Below are 16,801 nucleotides of genomic sequence, written 5' to 3'. Positions count from 1 at the left end.
GATTTAGATTTTCAAAGCATATAATTTTATATAAAGAATTGGTTAGCTCAAATCGGCCAAGTAAATTGAAAATGGAGAACAAATGCCACATATAAAAGTTAGAAGATCAGATATCCCAGATTTTCATGTTCCTTCCTATTTCTTTCTGATATACCATTAGATTAAATTGACATGTAACAAGTATCTACGTATGACAAGTCTTTTCAAAAATATTTAAAAACGGAATAAAATATTCCGTAAATATAATATAATTTGAAGTAATTTTAATGTCAACATGAACCAAAAGGTTTAATTACTGACCAGTAAAGTAGGTAAAGAATTATACTAAAATTTTAGGTTTTATTTCTAATGAATACAGCTAAAAATAGTACTATTTTTGCTCATTTCGTTCTATTTGTTCAAATCTTGACAATTGAAGTTATTTAATTCGATTGTAGTACATGTCACTTATAACTCGTGGAAGAATGATATAATTTTGACATACATGGCATACTTAGGTATCGTACACTTGTATATGCAAGAAAAAATGTGAACAACACAGTAGATAAAGTTGATGATAATTTAGTTAAGGCATCTAATGATTGTGCAATATAATAGGAGTATAATTTTTTATTTTTTTTATTTTTTATGTGTGGTACTTTTCAATTTTAATCTACAGCAAAAATACCCTCCGCCCACAAGAACGACTTTAAAAGATCCACTTTTATACAAATATACATATCTTCCAATCAAAAACTCTTCTTTCCTTTTCTCATTCATGGACCTCTTTCTCTTTCAAATTCACTGTCTTCTTATCTCTATGAAAAAAAAAATATGCATTAAATTATATGTATATACTAACCCTCTCTCTTCTTGTTTTTCATGTCTGAAAATTCTCCTCCCTCCTCACCCACATAATATGTATATGTTGAATATGACTTAAAGTTATAGCCAACTGTCAAACACATTTAATATTCTTATATCTACCCTTATTCCATCTATTATCTTCTCTCCAAACACCAAAAATTATAATTCAAACACTTTGAGAATAATAATAATAATATATTGTTGTTTTGATTCATTCGTCACCAAGAAGAACACCTCCCTTTTATTTACTTTCAATATGAATCAGTGTGTACCGAGTTGGGACCTCGATGACTCTACCGTTCCTCGAAAAAATCCTATACAAACTCAATCCAATTCATTAGCCGCTGATGTCCCCTCGTATATACTCTCTATTACTCTTTCACAATAATTATTACTTTTATTTTATATTTACTGACTCAAAATTCTGAATTCGCAGATTAGATTATGAAGTAGCGGAGCTAACGTGGGAAAATGGGCAGTTAGCAATGCATGGGTTAGGGCCTCCGCGGGCTAATAATAAGCCCATATCGAGCTACGGTGGCACTCTTGAATCTATAGTGAACCAAGCCACCCGTTGCAACGACGACGTTCCGCTTCATCTCCACGGGAAGTCCACCGTGGACAGGAACAAACAGGGTGGAGATGAGGTGGTTCCTTGGTTCAACAACCACAACGCGGTTGCTTACGCTCCTCCTGCAACCGGTTTAGTCGCAATGACTAAGGATGCGTTGGTGCCGTGTTCGAGGAACACCTCGAATTCGGACAACCACCGATCCGTGCACGTGCCTGGGATTGACGGCTCCACACACGTGGGGTCGTGTAGTGGCGCCACAAACAGTAGAGACTGGATGGTGGCGCCACGCATGAGAGTACGGCCCACGAGACGTGAGTGGAGTAGCCGTGCGGATATGATTAGTGTAAGTGGAAGTGAAACGTGCGGAGGAGATAGCCGCCAATTAACGGTTGACACGTTTGATAGAGAATTTGGTACGACAATGTACACTTCTACGTCGATGGGGTCGCCGGAAAACACCAGCTCCGACAAGCAGTGCACCAATAGGACGGGGGACGATCACGATTCCGTTTGCCACATTAGAGATCAGGTTTATACCAATTTATTTTACACTTTTCTATGTTTGATATTTCATCTGTCCCGATTTACATAACACGTTTTATATTTTCAGAATCAAATAGTTTAAGTTTAATCAAAATTAAATTTAAATATTTGTAAATTACAAAACATTACTATGAGTCACGATATTTAAAATGTTTATAAGATATATAAAAAATTTACGATCAAAAATAGGCTTATTTAGCTCTTAAAATTTAAAAAATAACATATAAAACTAAACGAAAGCAATATCAAATAAACCTTTTTTTTAACCATAAATTTACAAATATCTTTTAAATAATGTCAACGGCTGCCACCAATGGTATTTTATATATTAAATATGTAAATTTTATTGATATTTATGATTAAAATTAATTTATTTAATTATTATAATTTGAACTATGAACATAAATTGAGATGTAAAAACTTTAGATTTTTATCATTAAGAAAATCAAATGATAAAAAACAGAAGACATACAACATCTCATGTTATTATTTTATCATTAAGAATATTTAAAATTATTTTCAGACAATACGGTAAAAGTTAAAAATTGTATAATAGGGCCATATATTATATATAATAAAAATGAAATGCATGTTTTTCAGCTGAGACGTGACATAATTTTATTTTAAAAACTTATATAATATTACTAATATTTGTGATTATTTATTAACCGACAGAAGGAAGGAGGTGATGATGAGGATGACAATAACAACAAAAAAGGGTCCAAAAACTCCTCATCTTCTACAAAGAGGAAGAGGGCAGCCGCCATCCACAACCAGTCTGAACGAGTAAGGGCATGTTTGGACATGAATTTATCTTTTTTTCTTCAAAATATTGTATAGTTAGATTTTGAAGATGATTGAAAAATTGGTGAAGTGTATATTTTGTTTTATCGCTTATAAAAAATTATTTTTTAAAAAATAAAATATATATTTGAAAATAACTCAAACGCCTGTTAAAAATCTCTCTTTTGTGGTCTTTGTTCAAATAAAAAAAAAAACAAATAGAATGTGATATTATGAATTAATTATGTTTTTTTTTAATATCTCTAGAAAAGAAGAGACAAGATTAATCAAAGGATGAAGACACTGCAGAAGTTGGTTCCAAATTCGAGTAAGGTAATGGGAATTTAAAGATTATTAAGTATTTTCACATGTGTTATTATTTATTTATTTTTGCATAAAAGGAATAATCTTGTATATGTGGTTATTCATCCTATTCAAAATTTACCATTAAACAAAGTATCTAGCTATCCTCAAATTATTCGCAACTAATATAAAGAGATTTAGAAAATTATTTTCTTTTGTTTTTTCCCTAAGTATTGTTACTGGTAGAAAAGTGTCTTAATTTTATTACCCCATAGGGAAAAAAGGTTACTTAAAAAAATCAACGATTTCAATGGAAGTGTCAGTGAAGATTGGCTATAAGTGTGCAGCTTTAAGATAGAAAACAAAAAGGTACAATAGAAGATGTGTTCAAATAATGGGAGTTGGAGACAATTTAGTGGTAAGTGGTCCAATACTTTTTGAAAGGGCAACAAATTAAATATGAAAGTGAATATCTAGGAGAAGTAACAAAATTGTAATGATCTAAGTCCACATAAATATTGTGGTGAGGGAGACAAATCGACAAATGTTTGTTGGTTGAGAAGACAATCTTATTTAACCACATAAATCCAACCTTGGGGGCCTTAAACCAATAGTACAAACCCCTCTTTGTGGTTGTCTTATACTTCAATCACTTGTGCTGAGCTTTCTACATTTACTTCTTTTTATCTTCTACTTACATATTTGGTACTTCCTCTGTCTCTGTTTAATTTGTCCACTTTAAAAGTAACACATATATTAAGATACCAATTATTATCATATGTTAGTTACAATTTTATCCTTAACTTAAAAGATTATACAACTCTCCAAGTTTAATAAATGTATTTTTTTATTCCAAAAAACATGCATTACAACTTTGTAGTACTGGAAATTTTCTAAAATTGAATAAGGGCATATTAGAAAAAAAATTATTGTCCTTTCTTGATTTGTTAAAATGAACAAGTAAATAGAGACAAATATAAAAGGAAATATGGACAAGTAAATAGAGACAATAGGAGTATTATCTGTTTTGAGATTCGACTTATTCAGATTCTTATTGCATAAGGTCCATTAAGAAAAAAGTATTTCCTGTTAATATTTTTTTTTCATTTTAAATTTAAAATTCGAAATCTCTGAATAATAAAATATGAAGAAATCATATACATTTCATCATACCTTTGGGTCGTCAACATTTTGATGTGTATAATTTTTTCTTATTAAAGTGAAACAACTAGAACCAAAAGAAATTTACTTCGACAAAAAGAAAACTTCAAAAAAGTAAATAGAAACAACCAAAAGCAAACAATGTGTCTTTCATATGTACATAAATAATAATGATGGCATTTATGATACCCTTGTACTTTATTTGGGGGTGGATGTATGTAACAATTAAATCATAACCAATGTCTATATATCTCATTATGTTGTTTCTCTAGGGCTTTGTAAATCTATTAATCATGTTCATACTTGTCATAATGTTTGGTAGGAAATAGAATTTGTACCACCATTAAAATGTGCGGTGGTAATGGATTGGTTGAAATTTGTTTAGCCCTACCTAGAATTTTAGGTGGATATGACTTTAGAAATGAAGCTAGCATAAAAAGTATAAATTTAATAGTTTTACTTTTGGTCCAACCTTTTATAATAAATTTTAAAATTTGAATTCGTCTTTGTGTCAGCAGACAGATAAAGCATCAATGCTAGACGAAGTGATAGAATATTTGAAGCAACTTCAAGCTCAAGTGCACATGATGAGTAGGATGAACATGTCACCAGCCATGATGTTACCATTGGCTATGCAACAACAATTACAAATGTCTATGATGGGTATGGGTATGGGTATGGGTATGGGCATGGGAGTTGCCGGAGTTTTTGATATCAACAACCTTAGCCGCCCCAATATCCCCGGACTTCCTTCCTTTCTCCACCCTTCTGCCGCCTTCATGCAGCCTATAACCTCCTGGGATAACTCAAACTCCGCGCCTTCTCCTCCCTCTGCTGCTATGCCTGATCCTTTAGCTGCCTTACTCGCTTGCCAATCACAGGTAATTTAAGTCGTTTGGTTCAAAACAAGGTTAAATTAATTATCATACGAGATAAATAATTTCACGATTGTGAATTTTATATGGATGCAGCCAATTAACATGGATGCGTATAGTAGGATGGCAGCATTGTACCAGCAATTCCAACAGCCACCAACTGGCTCTGGCCCTAAAAATTGATAGTGTATATACCATATAGCAATAGTTACTCTCATTTTGTAAACATCTCCTAGTTTTCTTTACGTACAAGTGAAATGACTAGAAGACCCTTTTACTTGTTTCGGATTGTCATTTTTATCTGTATACTTTTGACTTTGCCAACTAAATACATAAGTTTGTTACAACTCTGTATTTCAAATATCATCTCAGAAGTTGAATAGATTGTTACCTTTGTGAAGTGGACAAGTATATATGTAAATATTGAGATCTTTATGATCTATACTTCATTATATTGCTAGTCAATAGTAGAGTAAGTATAAACAATTATTGATATTTGATTACGTGCAACTTTTAAATAAATTATCTTTTCCATGCATGGATACTTAATTGCATTTTTTATTTTTCTTACACTAGATGCCTCCAATGAGCAAGTGGTTTCGTTTACTTTTATCGTTTTTAAAACGGAGAAAAACATATTCTACATTTAAGTCATCATCTTAGGGCCCTCTTTTTAAATTTTATTTATTCCTTAAGACCCTTATTTCCTTATATTTATATAATAGTTGTATTATGACTTTTTTTTGGGGGGTTTTATATTAACGAACTCTAGCTTTATGAGAGCATTTTGATATCATAGAAATGAAAAAGAAAAATGTAACACGACCAAATAAAGTAACTAACGTTTAGTTAAATTTGCTTTCTGTGGTCGTTCAATCAAAATGGATAAGAGGTTCCTGAAATTGATGATCCAGGTATTGTTGGCCTATGGCTCAATGAAGTGGTTGAAAATCTTGAGATCTCAGGCCTAAAATTCAAAAAATTACTAGGTGATTCTTTTCTTTCCCATATGTCCTAGCTTTGATGGATATAACTACTTGATACTTGTTGTTGGTGACAGATGAAATGTATCCCGTGAAAATAATTGAAGTGCACAAAAGTTAATCTAAATACCACGATCATTAAAAAAAAGATAAAAAAATCACTGGTATAAAAGAAATGAAAAAGAAAGTAGAGAGGAATAAGACTTAGTTAAGAGGGAGATATATATTTTCTAAGTTGTTTTTCTTCGCCAATAAATTTAACTTTCACGTAATTTCTTTGATGTTCATGTTTTATGCTAGTGAGAATTTCTACTTGTTTAGAATTTTCTTGGCGTATTCTAAAGGAACGATAAATAAATTGTTATGCTTGAAATATAATAAATTCATAAATATTTTAAGAAATGCATATAACCAATAGTAAGTGCAAATTATGAACTAATCAATACTCATTTCTTGATTTCAAAATTGAATAAGTAAAAGTGGACACTTATACATGGGCAAGCAAAAATAGACATAAGAATAAATATATTTTTATTTATAGAAAAAATGATTTAAGAGAACATTAAATATATATGTATACTGACAAATTAACTTACTTTCCCCTTAAATTCAGAACAATATATACCCAACTCATTGTTTTACTCAAAACAAAGCAAATCAGTGTACTTATAATTACCCCAAAAAAAAAACAATTAAGGTCTTATAAAACTGGCAATTGATCCACTTGGTGGTTGGATTATTTTCCTAACTATTCTTTTCTCGACTTTCGTGAAAAGATTTTCAAATCAAATATATATATATATATATATATTCTTAGTATATATCAAATATCAAATTTTACCTTTTTTAGTAGTAATTTTTTTTATAAAATGAAAAATAAAGGCCAACTAGGATAAACCTGACCAGTCATACTTACTGTATTTGGCCTAAAGCTTTTAGATTTTCATAAGACAGGAGACACAAAAAACATGCAATGTTTGCTAAAAGTTGTACATCGAAATGATTGGAATTTTTTACAAGTCGTGTCAAACTTAGGTTAAAGCGCTAGCTCACCACTAGTTAAAAACGAGGGTAATTTTCAAACATAATAAATATAAAATTTAAATTTATATGTTATAATTATAGTTTGTATAATTGTGTTTCATAAGAAATTTTATATTTGCTATGGAGCATCAGATTGTATAACTCGCTGGCTTCTTTTCATATTTGTATAATTTTACTTGCAGCCGTTTGTATAAATCGTTGTTAGCCTCTCAATCCATTTTTATGTGTTCGGATATCTGCATAAACAATTGAATCGAAACAAAATGTTTAAATATTAAATATCTCCCACGGTAATTGGTATAAGCATATGTTCTTTTTGTTGTGCTTTTCAATTGTATATGTATATATGTGTAATATGTATATAATAATAATTTGTATTAATTGTATCTGTATATGTATAAGAAAATTCATGATTTTTTTTCTTTTTTTTATATACGGCTATATGCCTGAAGCAGACGCCATTTATTTGTACATTCTATATCTGAATCCTATCAGTTTTGTAAAAGTAGCCGTAGAAGCAGTAGGAAAAATTGGTCTTTATTTTTCATTTTAGAATTAATAGTTTACTACTATATATAATTTTTCCTAAAAAAATTAGTGATCATTAAACATCATCATGCATAGATGATAACATCGAGCCACATAGTAAAAAGGAAATAAACTGTCCACTTATAATTTGATCTCAATTGATAATTATTTTTTTATTTTAAATATATGTAAAACATTAAAGTTATTTTAAGTAAACACACATATTTTATGTGGATGTGCATTGCTACATAAGACGCAAACATGAAATACATATATTTACTTGCTCTTGTACAAATTAAATATATAATTATTCAAAATAAAATTTAAAACCACGTGACGTATTAAGCTAAAGATATAAGACCAACTTCACTGTAATTTCTATAAGTACTGTAAAACAATTAAATTCTCAGTACTATATTCTCTATTCATGTTTGAAAACCTCACCCTGTAAAATATATTTTTTCTTATTACATCACCACCTCTAACTATTCTAAGTCATCTTACTCATTACATATAATAAAAAATTAAAACTAATAAAAAGATGAAATAAATATAAATAATATATTATTTTATAATTTTTTATAATTTTATAAATAAAAATAAATATTTATTTGTATATTAAGGATAAGTAAAAATGGCAGGAGGGAATAGAACCAAAGATATTTGTTGGTCCTACATGTTTGATGACTGCTTTGGAACCACAAATTTGTGGGAGGAATCATTTGACTTGTGGCTTTCTACAATTCATATTATTGCTGCTCTCTCTTTTCCCTTTTTATTGCAATGATGATAAGTAAGATAAAAAATCCAATTTTTTTTACTTCTATTATTTTTCAGAATTAATTGTATTTAATATTTTATTATTCTAGCAAAGAATCCACGAGCTTACCTTGGTTCAAAGGGTGTTAAATAATATCACTTTGTTAAAAAATTACGTTATATATAATGATTAAATTTTAATTTTATAAATATAAATATAGAAATTGACACATTTTCAAACAAATTGAAGGTTTAGTCTATTGATTAGGATTTACAAACACTATGAGGTCGTGTGCTCAAGTCCTACTAAGCTAACGAAGATCCTTGACTAAAATTTAGTAAAATTATCGCACAAATTGATATTTCTAAAGTTTGATATCATAAATTTATGGTGTATCCACCATTGGGCATTCCAAATGAGAGGAGAATATAGGGAACGCTTGGTGTGTGGCATTACCACATATCCCTTTGTTAAATATCTTTGCATCTAATTGTCTTCTCTTGTTGGTTATGTCATTTCATTCAGTATAAGAATAACACAAGTACTATATCAAACTTATCCTCAATTTCTAAGTTTTAATTTATTGCCAGGGTCCCACTTTTAATTCCTCTTTGATTGGAGTGCTCAACACTCAACTATTGTAAAAAAGTTGTACTACTTCAATTACTATGATGAACAAAAAAAGAAAAAACTTAACAAGAATTAAAGAGGGTTGATTAGAGTATTAAGATATAAATTAGATATATGTGTATTAATAATATAATGATTATTTATGTACTAGATAGTAATTACTGATGCAATTTTTTTGTTATTTTTATATCTTAATTTATACCGCGCGTCTTTTAATTCTTTTAAAAGAGAATGTCATTTATTTATGATTTCAAATATTGTGAACTTATTCCTGCCTTGCAATATCAATGCATCTAGTGTCACAAAATTAAGACCGTCTTGTGTTGAAGGTTAATTTTAATCTTCCGTTAAGGGTCGTTTGGTACAAAAATGAATAATGGAGGGATTAGTAATGCAGGAATTAGCAATGCAGGGATTAGTAATGCAAGGATTATTTTTATCAAGTGTTTGGTTCATTGTTTCTTATCTAATTTTGTGTGTGGTTTAAATGTTTTTTTTAAAAAAAAAAAACTTTTCAATTATACCCTAGAGTTATTATGAGATTTTGTATTTCATGTAATTGAGTCAAAGTAGATAATTAACGGAGAATATTATTTTTTTATAACATTTTTAACTAGTTAGGAGAATAAAATTTTTATTGTCATGTTCACTATTTTCTCACTTAAATTATTTGAGAGTAAATAATTGTCATCTTAATAAATTAGAGTTAATAACTCAAAAGGTACACAACTATAATGATTATAAAGAAAATTTATTGAACTTTGTTTTGTATCAATAAATTTTTAAAAACTCTTTATCATAAAATAAAATAAAAATATAAAATAAATTAAACTATTTTTATACTTGAGATGTGTGTGTGTATATATATACACATACTCTTGTTTTAGACTACTTGTGTAATGTTTAATGAACTTTCATTAAGAGACAATATTTTACTTATGAATTGTTCTTGAATTCATACATCAACATTAACATATTAGTCGGATTATAATATTTTATATTAATAATAAATAGATTAAGTAATTCATATTTTAGAAACAAAAAATTATATCTAAATAATAAAAGTTGTAAGCTAATTTATTTAGATAACTTTGTTAGTATAAATATAAAATATAAAATATAAAATCAAAAAAATAAATTAAATATTAAAAGGATTTGAGGGGTATTTTTGTCTTTACCTAGAATAGTCCATGGTATTAGAGCTAATACCTCCAAATGGAAGGTATTAGCAATACATCACATAATACCATGTAGGATGTATTAAATAATCCATGAATTAGTTATACATAGGCTCACATTCCTACCAAACACAGTATTAAATTATACCACATCTAATACATGTATTATTTCTTTTAATACATCCTACCAGACACCCCCTTAATGAAAGAAATCCCTTTCGACTTGTCGTGTCAGACTGTCAGTTAACTATCAAAGCTCTTTTGATTTGTCATGTCACTTAACTAGTTATAGAAGCTCTTTCGACTTGTCCTGTTACTTAACCTTAAATTTTTCTTTTATCCTTGATAAAATAATTTATACTCATACAACTAGTTAATATTAATGTGTTTAAGACCAGTAATTTAAAAAAAATAACTTTTTTTAAAAAAGAAAATTTTGTGGCTAATTAAATAATGATACATGAATAAAAACAGAGGCTATTAGTTATTAATTCTTCTATGTTGTATATAATAATATGTAAATTCACTCATAATTATACATATGTATTTAGGTATGCAACTTTCACATTAGCAACTAAAAAATAGTCTAATTACTCTCCATACCTATAGTTTGATAATTACAATTTTTAGCTACATGTTATAGGGTTAAGAGAGGTGAGCGAGACTAGGAGAGAGAGGAGAGAGGAGAGCAAAAAGTGGGAGAAAGGTGAATTGTATATGTATATTGGTTAGATAATTGTATATTATACATATGTATTTGTATATATGTCAAGCGACATTGGGAGAGACAGGAGAAGGCGAGCGAGATTGGGAGAGGGAAGCGAGAGGCGAGTGAGAGGGCTGAGACTCGGAGAGAGGTGAAATGTATATGTATATTGATTAATTAATTGTATATTATACATATGCATCTGTATGAAAAGCAAGCGAAATTGGGAGGGAGAGAGGCGAGCGAGAGAGGGCAGAGTGTGAGAGAGATGTGGATTGTATATGCATATTGATTAGATAATTGTATATTATACATATTTATTTGTATATTCTGGCGAATTATACATATACAAATGTGGCTAATTATACAAACTCGAAGTCAGCCTACATAATTAATGTATAGTGTTAGTCGTGAGTGATAATTACAACAAATTATAGCTATGATAAGTAATTAAATATTATAAGTCTGCTTAATCGCGTAATTTTCCTAAAAAGGAAAAATATGAACCAAATATTGTATATATTAGCAATGTTATATCTTATGTGAAAAAAGAGAAAGATATTAATTTATCATATAATTTATACTAGATTCCACGTAAAGATTATTTTTCCCTATATAACTAAGCAGATCACAAATTATGCTAATTTAAAACTTGAATTCTTGTAGATATTTTCCTCTTTTTAAATTTATGATATCATGCATCTCTATTTTGTTCTGTTGGCCATTGAATATTTTTCAATAACCTACACTCATATATAAATTGTATGATTTTTTTACCCTTGCAAGATATTGTTCTCTTTTTATATTTATACTACTTTAAGATTTTGTTCCCTAAAAAATGAGTAACAAGATATATACGAATATTCGATTCTTTTTATACTTAAAATTCTTTGTTCATATTCGATGGGGAACCAATGAGTCCCCAAAACTTTAGTATGTTTATCCATATATTGTCCCTCAAACAGGGTCCTGGAATAGTTTATTTCTTTTTTCTAAACACGATCTCCTTTTCATATAGGGTTTAATTTATTCAACAATTTTCTTTACTTTTTAAACTATTTTCTATTTTTTGTTTAGAAAATGTTGATTATATAACAAATTTTCATTCCTAATAAATTGTGTTATACAATTGGGAAAAGGTTAAAATCAAAAAATATATTGCGGTGAACGTGGATCGAACACGTGACCTTCAGATCTTCAGTCTGACGCTCTCCCAACTGAGCTATCCCCGCTTGTTATTCAAAAATTACTTTAATAATAATTCATAAAAATATTATAAGCTTTGCACTAAAAAGTCAAAAAGAAGATTGTATTATACAGAGTCCAAAGCTTAAAGGGTAAATTTTTTTTATCAAAAATTCAAAGAGGTATATCAATTTTTTTAACCAAAAGGGTCAAATCGCTACTGACGCATCGATTTTGTTTTCATGCCGTTAACTGTGAAGCTCAAAATCGCTGACTTACCAGCGATTTTGTTCATATTGTCTTTTTCTTTTTTAAAGAAAATCGCTTTCCATGCAGCGTTTTTGACGATTTTTCTTCTTAAAAGATTAAAATTGCTGCAACTGCAATGTTTTTATTAAAAGAAAATTTTTTTTTTTTTAAATTGCTGCCTAAACAGTGATTTTAGTGGGAAATTTTAAAAACTTCTTTGAATAATCGCTACATTGACAGCAATTTCTGTTGATTTTTTTTCTTTTTTTAAAAAGGTACCGCCTTGGCTAAAAATGCTGCAATTGCAGCCATTTTATTAAAAATAAAATAATTTTAATTTTTAAAAAAATAATAAAATCATTTAGTGAAATTTTTACTAAGAATTGTAATGCGATTTTTATTTTGATCAAAATAAAAAAAGAAAAATCACCAACATTTAATATGACTTTTTAAAAAAAAATAATTGGCAATGATATTTAATTTTTGTTTTACCAAAAGTTATTTTTTCTATTAATTTTTTTTATATAAAAACACTTATTTAAATTATTTTTAAAAAATATTCACCAACATTAAATAATTTTTTAAAAATAATTGCTGCCAAAGCAGCAATCTTTGAAAAGACGAAACAACATTTTCACATATCGCTTCCCATGCAGCGAATTATCAAAATATAAAAAAAAATTCACACTAAGTTGCTGCTTAAGCAGGGATTTTCAATTTTTTTATTATAAAAACGTTGTAGTCATTGCGATTTTAATTTTTTAGAAAATGAAATTCGTCAAAAACGATGCATGGGTAGTGATTTTCTTTTAAAAAGAAAAAGAAATAACAAAATCGCTAGTAAGTCAGCGATTTTGAGACTTATCGGCGTTAAAATAAAAAGCGTCAATAGCGATTTTGCTCTTTTGGTTAAAAAAGAAATTAATATACCCCTTTGAAATATTAAATATTTTTTTTTACTTTTTAAGCATCGGACTCGTATTATGCATCGATTGGTATAATTTTTACTTCAATCCTTTAAAGAAGGAAAGTTTGACAAATTTTTTTCTTAGCAAGTCATAACAACATCACTGGTAAAATTACATTTTGACATATTATTATTGTTATAAGTTATTAACATAATGTTCCCTTGTACTTAGAATTGTTTCATTTTAACTCAATTCGTCATCTTGCTATATTAATATAGTGATAATTATACAAGTAATACATACAATATGAAATATTAAAAGTTGTTAATTATTGGTGTACAACAAAAATGAAGAAGATGGGAACGGCCGAGCATTTTTTTTATAATTTACTAAACACTAATAGTAAAAATTAGTAAAACAAGTTTAGAAATTTTGTGGTATAAATTGTTGTCATTCAGATACACCTCATTCTTCTGGATACATCACATTTGATACATTACACAACTAGTTTGTTGAGATTAAAAAGGAAATTTTACATAAAATTAAAATTTCAGTTCTCAAATCATACAAATCAAATTGATATCATCTCTCCCTACTAATAGCTCCAAACAATTCAAATTTCATATTTTCTTCTCTCAAATCTCTCCCAAATCATAACATATCCAAAAAAATTTGACAATTTTATATGTTTTGTATCATATACAAAAAAAACAATGTATATAATATATATTGATTTGTAAATAAAAAGTATTGCAGATACATAACAACATGTGACACATCTCAACCTCTGATACATAACTATGTTATATACATAACTATGATGAATATGATACAAACTAATTTTATTATAAAATATTAGTGTTTATGTATCAACAATAATTTTGATAGTGTCTATGTATACATAACATTCTACTATTTGATATTGTCTACATACATAGCCTTATACTAGTTGAATAAAGTTGGGTGTATGTATCAGTAGTAAAAAATAGCGGAATTTATAATAGTTGTATATCCAATACATAACTATAAACATGATATATATTAATTTATGTTTCAAAAAAATTAAAGTTATGTATCAAAATTAATATTTAAAAATGATATATTGTATATCATAAAATTGTAATGTATCACAAAGGTGAAACAAAATAATACTACATTAAGTTAAGAGTCAAATAAAGTATATACATTAAAAGATCAACTGAAAGCAACAAAAAATTTAAAAAAATCAACAATTTGATATGCTAAAAGCAACAACAAAAAAATGATAAAGAAATTATTTCACACTTCCTCATTTGCTTTGTATCAACTCTTGTAGCTTTTTTCTGCTTTCAACAATGAAGTCACACATGTATATCGACCCAAACCCCTTACCAGAGCCACCAAAAATTCTTGTTACAATTGAAATGTATCATAATGTTGAAACGAATACTTATATACATTAATTTAAGAAACAAAAAAACTAGACACACTAAAAAGTGAACCTATATGTATTAGAAAAAGACGAATAACAAAAATTAGAGAAAAAAAAAGTCAGCAATCTGATCTGCTGAAAGCAAAAAAAAAATGATGAAGAAATTTTTCCACTCTTTTTCTTTTGCCTTGTATCGAATTCTGTAGTCTTTCTTCACTTTCAACAATGACACCACCCATAAATCTCAACCCAAATTTCTTACTGGAGCTACCAACAACTCGACATTTTTCCTTTTTATTTTTTGATGGTTTTTTCATAATTGATTTTGAAGTTCAAAATACATATTCCTTCTTCGACTAAATTTGTAGATGAAAGAATTAAAAAAAAAGATCGATATCTATAAAGTAGAAAGAAAAAAATGGGTAAAGATAAAAAAAAATGAAGAAGAACTACCTCTTCAATAACTTGCAATCATAAATCGAAAAGAGAAAAGATTTTAAATTCAAAAATAAATTAAAATGAAGATAATGTGTGATTCCATAAAGTTATTTTAGACATGAAAAAATGAAAAATAAATAAATAAGGTTGACAATTTGTAGTGATATATACAAAAAAGTCAGAGAAATTATGAAAAATGAGAGATTTTTGTGCACGATGTGAACAATGATGGATGAAATTATGTAGTTGACTTAAAAAAAACATACACCCGTCGCTGATTTCAATATAAAGAAATGTCTTACGAACATGATTTCGCTTTATTGAAATGGAAAAGCCTAGAACCAGATGAATATTTATGTGATTTATATAGAACAAAGACAATGTTGAATATTTATAACATACCTATACATTCTTTATCAGAGTAATTGAATGGATGATATCACTATACATACAGGCTGATGAAGTATTGTTCACGATACTCAAGAGACCTCATGGTAGGCCTCTTGCGAAAAAAATATTGAAAGAGTTATTCAGGACTAAGGAAAACAATACAAATAGTATTTATCGAATTGCAGGTCACAATAGACGTTTATGTAGAAATAAACCTCAAGATATATGATTTTATACAAACTAAATTTTAGCTCTCCTCTTCACATTCTCTATTTCCCTCTTAAACTATTGAATGCCTACATTAATAGTGTAACGACATGATTTCATCGTTACACTATTAATGATTTAGTCTGCGAGTACATATCCTTTAGTAGTGTAACGACATGATTTCATCGTTAAGGTAGTCAATAGAAAAGAATTGGTGCAAGATAACATTTTTTTGTAATAACTTGAAATTTCCTTGGTTAGCCCAAATTAGGACGAAATCAGAGTTATTAAGGTATGTGTAAATTCGATAATAATCGAGTGATTTAAATATGATTTTTATTAAAAGAGTAGATAGTTAACGCGTTAGTATATTCGTACGACTTTTCATAATTGAATTCGGGTGAATAGACATCCAAAACTGACTTTAGCTTGACGGGTATTTCTGAATGTCATTGATTGAAGGTGTGTTGTAAAATGAGGGTTTTCGAATTCGTTAAATAATTCAATGTTTCGTGCAAGCTACTTTGGCAGAGATTTTGATTGTTCTTGTGGGGCAGCTGAAGCAGGGTGAGTGACGTTGTGGCAGTCCAAACGCGACTTAAAGTCGTAAATAAATCCCAAAAAACGTATTTCGATATACCAAGGTCGAGAAAAATTTTATCTATTTAGTATACAAGAAAATTGTGGGTCTCATAATTAATGAAAAAAAATTGAAATTTTAATAGCTCACATAATTACATGTCAAAATCTCAATTTAAAGCAATTCAAAAAATATCACTTGTTTCAAAAACCTAAATTACAGTCCATACCCGCCCCTCCCCTTTTCCTCATTTTATTCTGTTTGTCCTATCATTAAATTCTCTTTTTTAGTTATTTTTCTTATATAAATTTAATTTGCTTTTTGTTATTTTTTATTTTATCCTTTATGAAATATATTATTTGGTATTATTGTCACTTCTGGTGTTCAATAATCAATCCTACTGGGCCTGCAAAAGTAGCAATGCGTATTGTAGAAGCATACATGGTCTGGTGTCAACATCCTCACCAAAATTCATGGGACAAAACGGAGGCACAAATATTTTCAACCTTAAGATCTGCT

At 28.5% G+C, this 16,801-nt stretch overlaps 1 protein-coding gene and 1 non-coding gene across 3 annotated transcripts; one reads left to right on the top strand and one right to left on the bottom strand.

The window, feature by feature from the left end:
* The first annotated feature begins 761 nt into the window (after positions 1-761).
* LOC107008454 (transcription factor UNE10) lies at positions 762-5,485 on the top strand. Of its 2 annotated transcripts, none has more exons than XM_015207497.2 (6): positions 762-1,203; positions 1,283-1,949; positions 2,639-2,749; positions 3,014-3,079; positions 4,726-5,091; positions 5,182-5,485. In XM_015207497.2, the coding sequence occupies exons 1-6, from the start codon at positions 1,103-1,105 to the stop codon at positions 5,266-5,268; spliced, it is 1,398 nt and encodes a 465-aa protein (XP_015062983.1). In that variant the 5' UTR covers positions 762-1,102; the 3' UTR covers positions 5,269-5,485. The 2 variants fall into 2 exon arrangements, with proteins under 2 accessions (XP_015062983.1, XP_015062984.1); XM_015207498.2 differs by having other exon boundaries at positions 766-1,203; positions 4,729-5,091.
* Positions 5,486-12,073: 6,588 nt separating this feature from the next.
* Positions 12,074-12,146, bottom strand: TRNAF-GAA. Its single transcript has one exon. It is a non-coding gene; the product is annotated as a tRNA-Phe (tRNA).
* Positions 12,147-16,801: the final 4,655 nt, after the last annotated feature.

The sequence above is a fragment of the Solanum pennellii genome, chromosome 1 (assembly GCF_001406875.1).
Source record: "Solanum pennellii chromosome 1, SPENNV200".
Taxonomy (NCBI): domain Eukaryota; kingdom Viridiplantae; phylum Streptophyta; class Magnoliopsida; order Solanales; family Solanaceae; genus Solanum; species Solanum pennellii.
The sequence above is the reverse complement of the archived record's forward strand: the minus strand, read 5'-3'. Positions and strand labels throughout refer to the sequence as shown.

What these genes read in the sequence shown, in the direction of transcription:
- LOC107008454 (XM_015207497.2), top strand. Translation starts at nt 1,103, where the DNA reads ATGAATCAGTGTGTACCGAGTTGGGACCTCGATGACTCTACCGTTCCT. An exon ending in TTAGCCGCTGATGTCCCCTC is followed by an intron (nt 1,204 to 1,282) that starts GTATATACTCTC and finishes CTGAATTCGCAG; the next exon opens with ATTAGATTATGAAGTAGCGG. An exon ending in TGGTTCCAAATTCGAGTAAG is followed by an intron (nt 3,080 to 4,725) that starts GTAATGGGAATT and finishes TCTTTGTGTCAG; the next exon opens with CAGACAGATAAAGCATCAAT.